Source organism: Cryptomeria japonica, chromosome 7 (assembly GCF_030272615.1).
Source record: "Cryptomeria japonica chromosome 7, Sugi_1.0, whole genome shotgun sequence".
Taxonomy (NCBI): Eukaryota; Viridiplantae; Streptophyta; class Pinopsida; order Cupressales; family Cupressaceae; genus Cryptomeria; species Cryptomeria japonica.
Genome location: NC_081411.1, coordinates 310286809 through 310296174, shown reverse-complemented (window position 1 = coordinate 310296174; position 9366 = coordinate 310286809). Strand labels below are relative to the sequence as shown.

Sequence of the window (9366 nt, the reverse complement as noted above, 5' to 3'; positions counted from 1 at the left end):
ATTCAAACTAAGATAAATTGTGATTAATATCTACTTGAACTGACCTCCATACGACATGCCCTTAAAAAGAACAAGTGTCATTCCCAGTGACATAATCCTGCTCAACATGTATCAACTGCAAACTGATTAGAATCCACAGAATTTGATACCTGATATTACCCTTTATTTGTTTTGAGGGCTACTAGACTGAAGATGAAAAAATACTAAAGCCTGGCCCATAGCACTAAACTTTAAGGTTAACTAATTTGTTCTAGAAAATGCACTGGTGTAGAAATCAATTGATGTAGATTATCATACATAATCATTATTCGGTATAAAAGAAGGTCATAAACGTTTGGGTGAAAAAATTCATTACCAAGATGTTCAATTACTTCAAGTTGCCCTATATGGTCCAATACACTTGAAAAGTAGATTAAAATTTGATCGTTGCTAAACTTGCAGTCAACGCATGCTAAAGGGATATTCTTGCTTCAATTAACCTTACATACTCCAAGCCTTAAAAACAATCATTATATTTTGTTAGGGTAAACAACAAACTTAAGTCTTAGACGTAAAATTAATTAGTGAGATAAATATCACTTAAAATAAATTATACATATTTTATTATTTTGAATTGCCAAAATGTGTCTAGCATGTACCTCTTCTGACGACCATTATAGCTTTGGAGCATGGGAAGTGTGAAATTGTTTCAAAGAAAACAAGTTAACTTCAAAAGCCTTAGCTGCTTATACAAATCAACTTGGTGCAACCAACAAAGAGATCTGAAAGTGGATTGCACTTGACCATGACTAAATAGAAAGAACCCAGCACAATAGGAACTATTTTCCAAATGTGTCAAAGAATGCAGAGAAACAAATAAGAACTCATTCTTAATAAGCTCCCAAGACTTGTCTGTAAAAGAATTGAATTTCCAATTAAAAGAATGTTGACATAAGAATATATTTGACAAGAAATTATGAAGAAAAAAGTTAACAGAATTGATAGAGGTAGGTGACTGACAATGAATTCTAAAAGATAATGATATAGCACCAACAAGAGATGTAACACCAATATTTAACGAACACTGCATTGCTCCAACAACGGATCGGAGTAATTGACATACTTTTCCCATAAAGATTTATACCTGCTCATTGCCATCTTCAACCAGGGTTTCATATTCCCATTATAATGCAAAACTGCAGCACTCTCAATGAGCTGATTATCAACATTGGGATCATAGCCTAAACCTAATACATGCCACCGTCTGTCAAGTGGTTCAGTTATACCATAGAATGTAAGCAAGCCAGGAGGCAAAGTTCCCAATTTCCAGAGTGTATGATCTATGTTTTGCTCCTGCCAGTAATGATACGTGCTAGTGACATTAGCTTTCTTCCATGCTACAAGATCAAAAACATTCATCCCAAAGGCCCATCCACAGGTATCTGGGTCAAAATGAGACTTAATCTTTGGGTGAGAGAAATTAAGATACTTATGATATCGATGAAAAGTCTCTAGGCAGGTTTCCACTGCCCCATTAACATTTCCATGCAAATCTATAGAGAAAAGTGGTGTCAAGTCTTTCTGAATAACTACATCATCATCTAGAAATAAAACTTTCTCCAGTGCAGGATATATTTCAGGAATATAAAACCTTATGTGGTTTAAAATAGAAAGGTACTTGGGATTACGAAATTTAATTGCAGTATTAGTATCTTGGGAACCACTAAAATAGTAACTTTGTGTTTCAGCATCTTGCAGCTGCTTCAAGACAGGGACATATGATGCATTAAACCATGTGAAGTCTTCCACATTCTGTACTTCTATAGCTGCCCCCTTGTAATGATGCATAGAAAACCAAGCCTGCATGGCTCCAAAATTTATTTCATCTGTGACTATATGAAAAACAAGCAGCTCTGGATGATCCGCATTATAGGTTGTAGAGTTCACCACAACTGATGTTGCAAGAACATTATCAGAAAACACACAAAAGTGATACAAATTATTGTCTGCGAACCTTGGAGAATTGTTCTTGTCATCCATATGCTTCTGGAGTTTAGGATTGTTGGTCCATTGCATTGCTAATCTTATACCCAAGCAGTAAAGGCCCTTAGGAATTGCTTCCGCTGCTAACTGTCCAAATGTTGTGCTTTGTACAGTGGCAGCATTTGCACGATCTTCCAAAGCTTGTATGTGTGCCTTTAGTTTCATAATCATAGTTGCACTGTCATAGTGAATCTCTTTTGCATGAAAGATCAGTCTTGCTAATTCTTGGATGGTAGCCTCTGCTTCCTGCATAGTGACAGGACTTCCTCTTGTGGCTGCTTTAGATAGCAGTAATTGGCAATTTCTGATTTGTGCACTCAATTCCCATGCAAATTGCAAATCGTTACTTTCTTTTGCAATTACTACATATGCTTTTGCCAGAGCTATCTGATCTCCCAACTGCCTTGTAATGGACTTTGCACTAATCATCTCTTCTGTGATATTCATTCCTTCTGTCACACTTCTAGTAAATGTGTTCATCTACAAAAAACAAAGACATGACAACATAAATAATAGAATAATACCAAATTTGATAAATAACAGTTAAAAAGAATGACATTAGATTTGTTCACTTTTGGTTTAAACTGTGTGTGAAACCTTTTCATCATCAATGTTTCCGATTAAACCACATGATCCATCATCAGGATGAAAGAAATAGATAGATGAATTCTGCTCTCTATCTATTTCTTTCATCCTGATGATGAATCATGTAGTATGATCTGAAATGTTGATGATGAAAAGGTTTCACACACAAGTTAAACCAAAAGTGAACAAATCTAACATAATGGACTGCGGAAATTATATGACTCTAAAGAATGACATTACTAAGTACCAATTCATTAACACTGAGAAGCTAAAGTAACAGGGTCTAGTTGGTTCAAATTGTAAAATGTCAGTAGAAGCCAAAAAGACAGACAGCGACGGGAGATCGTGTGTAATCATTTTTATGAGCTTTGATATAAGTTCCAATGCATCACTCATTATTACTAATTTTCCTTGTAAGATTTTTAAAATTAATGTTATAAGTTGAAAGATTTAATTTTCAGGTCAAGAGCTCAGAGTATCAACCAAAGAATTAGAAAAGCATACTTTTCTATGAATTCTTAAACAAAAAAAACAGGAATCGGTAATTAAGTCAAAAAGCTATATTGAATGCATGCACACTGATATCACCAAACACAAGGAATATTCCATGAAATTATATATTCTGCAAATAGAGCATCAGTAGTAAACATCCATGTGTTGGTTTATTAAGATGTAGACATGTGTAGTCCAGTCTGTAACACTCGGATTAGGATCAATCATACTTTAGGATGACTTCAAGCAATCCCCTTTACACAAAGACAACAAAAATTATAAATGAGATTAAGTCCTTGATATATTGAAAATTGAAGACAAACAGACATGGAATCATGGGAGAATCATTGATAATCAAAGCAGAATCGATACTAACTAAGTCCAACTTGAATCAACTTCATATAAGAAAAGGAGACTCTGAAAAAGGCATCGTCTTTCACATACTAGAGTTGATAAATCGAAATCTACAATTTATCAGCCTAGTGGGAATCTGTCTGAAAGTGTGGGTGGCAATAGGAAAGTTGATTGACTTATACAAGCTTCGACACTTCATTTTTACGGCTGTCCTCTTAAATTTTATTCTAAATGCTATTGCTGCAATTTAGAGGCGATGCGATTAACTGCAGTCTATTGTGGCTTTTTTTTTAAATTAAGAACTGAATTTCTGTAGAGGAGCTCTGCATTAACTACATTCTGAAGAAACTTCATTTGTTGAAAACTATGTTGCACCAAGCTTTCATTTCCAGGACTGTTGGGATGGCAGGCCTTTTTTTGAGGACAACAACTAAAAAATAAGGAAACTTTTAAAAATATTACAAGTTTCAAATATTCATATGATAAGGTATTCACCATATTCACTACGACTATATCATGAAACACTGGAGCTGAATTTAGAATTGACATGAGTCCACATTCAAATTAACAAAATTTCAATGTCTAATCATTTGAGTTCTCATTATCAATATGGACATACAATAAAATGAAAAGGCTGAAAGGTTACAACTACAAAATAATAAAATGTAGAATAGCTGGCACTATGTTTTGCTTCACCTTCACCTCAATCAAAATCTGACTTTGAATTTGAATCACTGTCAATATAAGGAACTGCGTCATCCAATGGAACTCCAACCAATCCCTCATCTGCCCCTCTTCATCAATATGTGTGGCATCTTTGGGATCAAAATCTAGCCATGCAACTAAGGTCTATTGATCATGAATCACAAGGCCCTATGCATAGCCACCAAATTCTCCATTTGTCAAGAACTATGCCTATTCTTGGTGACTAATTGAATGAAGCTATATGTGAGCTAAATCCTCTCTGCAATAGAGGAATGAGTAACTTGTGAAAGAAAGAAAATGACCAGTATCCTAAACTTAAACCATCGAATAGAGTTTGTTTGAGCAAATGTATCCCTATCTGTCATTGCCTTTGGTTTTCCAAATGTCGGGGCCTTGACAAAGGCTAGCCATTGTGTTCAAAGTAAAGTTGCCTCTTCATCGCTATACATCTTTCAAATGGCTTTCATAAGCCATTTTTTCTTCTCTTCTCCATCAAAATGAAGCACTCTCCGCAATCTTAGTACATAACATTTGGTATTCATAGTATAGGCTACCATATGAAGCAAGGTAAAAGTAGCGCTCCACCAATGCACCACAATGGGCATGATATGCTCTTCATATAACCTCAAATCAAGAACCCTGCTATGATTTGCTTGCTTCATCTACCCAAGCATGTTGGCAAGTGTGTCGTAAATCTTTCCAAGGCTAGAAGAGTTTGCATCAAAATATCTAATGACCCACACAACTAGTGAGATAGAGCAAACATATCCACTAACTAGAAAAAACAAAAAAGAATAGGACTCAAATGACAAATTGTAATGTCCAAAATCTTCAAATTTTGTTCAACAATCTTCAATTGCTACACAACCAATCTACAAATGTTGTGTAACAACTGAATCCTACTACAAAAAATTAAAAATAATTTACAAGTTACTAACATTAATAATTTAATCATAAATCAGATATCTCTTACCTCACAATGGACTACCAAACATAATAAAAAAAAAGGTTCACATATTTTCCTTAAATTGTGTTCACCTTTGGTCATCTATCCTACTCTACATTTGCTGTCATACATAGAGGCTCTTACACCTCTAGTATTCTTGTGGAGCTCTCCACCCCTTTTTTTCTCATTTTTTATTTTTTGGGGGTTTGAATTGAACTTTTGAAGGTTGCGCCATAGGAGAATGGTTAGGAGGCATCATAACATCCCTTGGCCATCCCGGGGACATCATTATTTTTCTAGCACTGAAAAAGATCTAGAATACGTGGGTGAATGAAAATTCCCAAGGGACACGTCACTATGGAATATAGGTTGAAATATTTCAACATTCTAAAAACCAACAATTTCACAAGTACATGTCCCCCACACAAAAGAAAAGAAAGTGCTATTTGGGGACAGGGACACGTCCCTGTTGTCCTGTTGGTGTACGTTTTATCATTCACTGAACATTAGAATAAAATGTCAAGGATACTCTACCTCTCTTGAACAAATCACTACATGTGCCAAGATTGCTTACTTGGTTATGTATGCTGAAATACAAGGGGGACTTACACTTGGCTCGTTCAATTCACAATGAAGCTCTATCGATTGGGTCTTGGATCATGGACTTCAAGAAAACTGAAAAGGAGATAGGGTTTAGAAGTTCTAATCTACTCCTAAGAATTCAAGAGATCGTATTGACTAGGTGAAACCAATAACCACACTTTGCTTCGCCACGCTAGAACAACTACACAAAGTGGGTGCAATCTTCAAGGGGTGTGCTTATGATTTTCACGTCGTGAATAACTACCATCAAATTGAACAATATTCATCCAAATAGAAGATAAGCATCCACAAAGTAGGCTCAAACTAACTTTACACAATGAACAAAAATCATCTATTCATCAAAAGTATGAGCAGAAGATTCACCATAAATCAATACTTATCAGATCTTGCATTCACCTAACATACATGAAATAAAATCTAAACTATGATGAGGGATAAGAATCATGCAAACTCCAAAATAAGAGAAGTAATCACCATCAATTTGAACAATGCATTACTTATTACTTTGACAGTCATAAACAACAATTTTCTTATCTCAACATGTTTTGCAACATGCTCCCATGTTTTACAAATGAGGGGCGAGCTCAATTTATAGGCTCTTCAATTACAATTCAATGGCAAGGATTGATTTTGAATCAACGACCGAGATTAAAAAATAAAACCCTAATTAGGGTTTGTTACAACTACCTACCTCTGGAATAATGAGAAAATTACATCTAGGGACACTTGTCCTTCTGCTAAATATAAACCAATAATAAAATAGAAAGTTGTTGCATTGTGGAGTATGCCTTCTAGAAGCTTTTGTGGATAAGTCAAGTTCATTGAACTTGGACATGTTGATTTGGAACAATCCGATTGGTTGGAAGATGACGGGGTGCCACCTCAACGTGTTGGATGCCCTCCTTGGTCACTCTGTTCTTCTTCCACGTACTTGCCTTCAAATATCTTTCCTTGCCGACAACTTTGTCCTTTGTGCTTGCTTCTTCCTAGCTTTGATCTTAGATTCCTTTCAAGATTTTGATCTCTTCTTCTTGCTTGCATTTGAACCTTTGAGGTTTGGAAATCTCCTCTTGGAGCAAATATCTGGACTTGAAGTTATTAAAATTTTCTTTCCTAGTTGCTTTGAAATTCCTCCTGCTTGAACTGGACTGATGGTATTCCTCTGAATTCTCCAATTTGTGTCGAGAAATTGCCTATGGAAATTTGTTTGGAATACTCTTCTTGTCACCATCTGATTCTAATTGGGAGCTTGTCTTCAATTCTTCAGGAGATGAAATCCTTCAAGAAGTTGCCCTGATTGCTTCAATAGGTTTGGGATTGTAGATGAAATCCCCCAAGAAGTCTGAAATTCTTCTATATTTTCACCAAGTCTGAGGACTTTTCTTTCTTGATGCCTTGAATTTGGAGAAGAACTCCCCTGTGCTTTCGCCACAATGGAGGAAATTGGAATTTTCTCTGTGAAGTATTTCCCATAGCCAAATTTTGGCTAATCAATTTCATTTTGTAACACCTTCATGTGGACCTTTCAACTTCTAGCCAAATTTTGGCCATCTCCATGCTCAGACGAACTTTATTTGCCTTCAATTCTGAATTTGGATTGTGTTAAGTAGGACAAACTCCATCCTTAGACAAGGATTTTATTCATTTTCTCTTTACTTTTCAAAATTTCACTCTTTTGTTGTGGAAAATTCCACACAGCCATTTTTTTATTTTTCTCTTCCTTTGTTTCCTTTCCAACACTTGGTTCGAACTTTGGAAATTCCTTTCCTTCCTTGAACTTGGAGAGAGAGAAACCTTTCACTTTCAAACTTGAGAAAGAATGAAAATGAAAGTGATAAGTTGAAATTGATTTAGGTTTGAGAAGTTTGATCCTTTTTAACATCTTTACATTCTTGGTAGATTCATTGAACTTAGTCCTCTTCTCATCTCCTTGAAATAGCAACGTAATCCTCTCAAAAGACTTTCAAAGAAAGTTTCTAATTCTGCTCTTGGTGCCACTTCACACTTAGCCAACTTGTCTTCATCTTGGTCATGTATTGTAAGGAATTTCTTCATGTGTTCAAAAATTTTCTAAGTGTTGGGCAAATTTTGAAAAATAATTCTAAGTGTTGCATAATTTCTTCTAACTTCAAACTTGGTCAGCTTCATTCGTCCATGGTGAATTTCGTGTATTTCTTATGTCATTTTATCCCTTTCTCTAGCCATTTCTTCCTTTTTTCATGGTGAATTTAGTCATATGCTAGGCTGAATTGATCAAATGTTAGTTTGGATTGTGCTTGCTAGCTGGGCGGACTTTCATGTTCTCATGCCATTTGCCACACATGGCATGGCGGACTTTGAAGCCTGCATGCCAAAGGGTGGGCGGAGTTTAGCCTTGGCATGTCATTTGGAGGGGCGGACTTCATGCTTTGCTTGCCACTTTGTGGCAGACTTCAACTTTGACATGCCATCTTGAGTTTGGCAGATTTCATGCTTTGCTTGTCATATCCCCTTTTTCTAGCTGAGCAGACTTTCATGCGTGTTTGCATTGATCATGGGCGGACTTTGCAGTTGGCAAGTTATTGTGCAAGGCAGACTTCATCTTCTTCATGCCATCCAACCTTAGGCAGACTTGGTGAATGTTGTGCCATTGTGCATATGCTAGTGCTAGGGCGGAGTTTGCCTTGTGCATGCCATCTCCTCTTGCTAGGGCAGACTTCAACATTGACACAACCAAATTTTGAAATTTTATTCTCCAAGGTATCAACACTTAGCCAATTTTCTGAATTTTTTCTCCTGAAGGTATCAACACTCAGCCAATTTTCTGAATTTTTTCTCCCCAAGGTATCATTGGATCAATCATGCCAGACCCACCATCAACAATTGTATTGGTGAGATTCCTTTCAAGGATCTCCATATTCACCACCGTTGGTTTCTTTGTCATGTTAACTATTAGTATCATTGGATCAATCACTTGGTCACCTAATAGTAGATGTTCGATTATTAAATCTTCATTATCACCAGATTCCAATTGAGTTGTAGCATGCACCATCTCGTTCTCCCCCGATACAATAGCATTTCAAAGTTCAAAAATACTTTATAATAAATCCACTACTTTGACTGGTATTATATTTATTATTGAAGCCCTGTAATATTTTTCTTGGATTGTAAATGATTTTTTATTGTACTTGCATTTGCATTTGGGTGGGAGCATTTGTTAGCCATAGCATTCTCCACTTCAACCCTTGCTTTAGGAAGCCTTTCTTTTTCTATACATGGGTCCGACTACATACCCTTCTTTGCATCAGCACAAATAATGGCCAATACTTCATTTTGCCTGTCAACATCAATTACGTTGATGCTGGCCTTTTTCTTCAAACATCTAGTGTCTTAATGGTATCTAGGTCCACACCGTTTGCACAATAATTGCACTTTGTGTTGCTTGTTTTGGCAATGTCTTACAAAATCTCCCCATTCATTACATTGTTGACATTGAATGATCGAACATCCTTTGGTGTCATACTGTACTTGGCTTCGACCTCTTTGATTTTGATAACCGCTTGGAGATGCATTAAGTGGCTTCAATGGAGTGGATAGCTCTCCTTACATAAAGATTACTTGTGTATGCCTAGTCTTCAAATTGTATGGGCATGCCTTTATTGAATGACCCATAAACTGGC

The 9366-nt window shown here is 36.2% G+C and overlaps 1 protein-coding gene across 1 annotated transcript in view; it reads right to left on the bottom strand.

Moving 5' to 3' along the window:
- Positions 1 to 848: 848 nt before the first annotated feature.
- The window catches only part of LOC131039858 (probable galacturonosyltransferase 10), a 29106-nt gene continuing 20588 nt past the window's right edge, over positions 849 to 9366 (bottom strand). The window contains exon 2 of the mRNA XM_057972711.2: positions 849 to 2502. Within this exon, the coding sequence (XP_057828694.2) occupies positions 1054 to 2502 (1449 nt within the window). The 3' untranslated portion in view covers positions 849 to 1053. The remainder of the gene's footprint in view (positions 2503 to 9366) is intronic.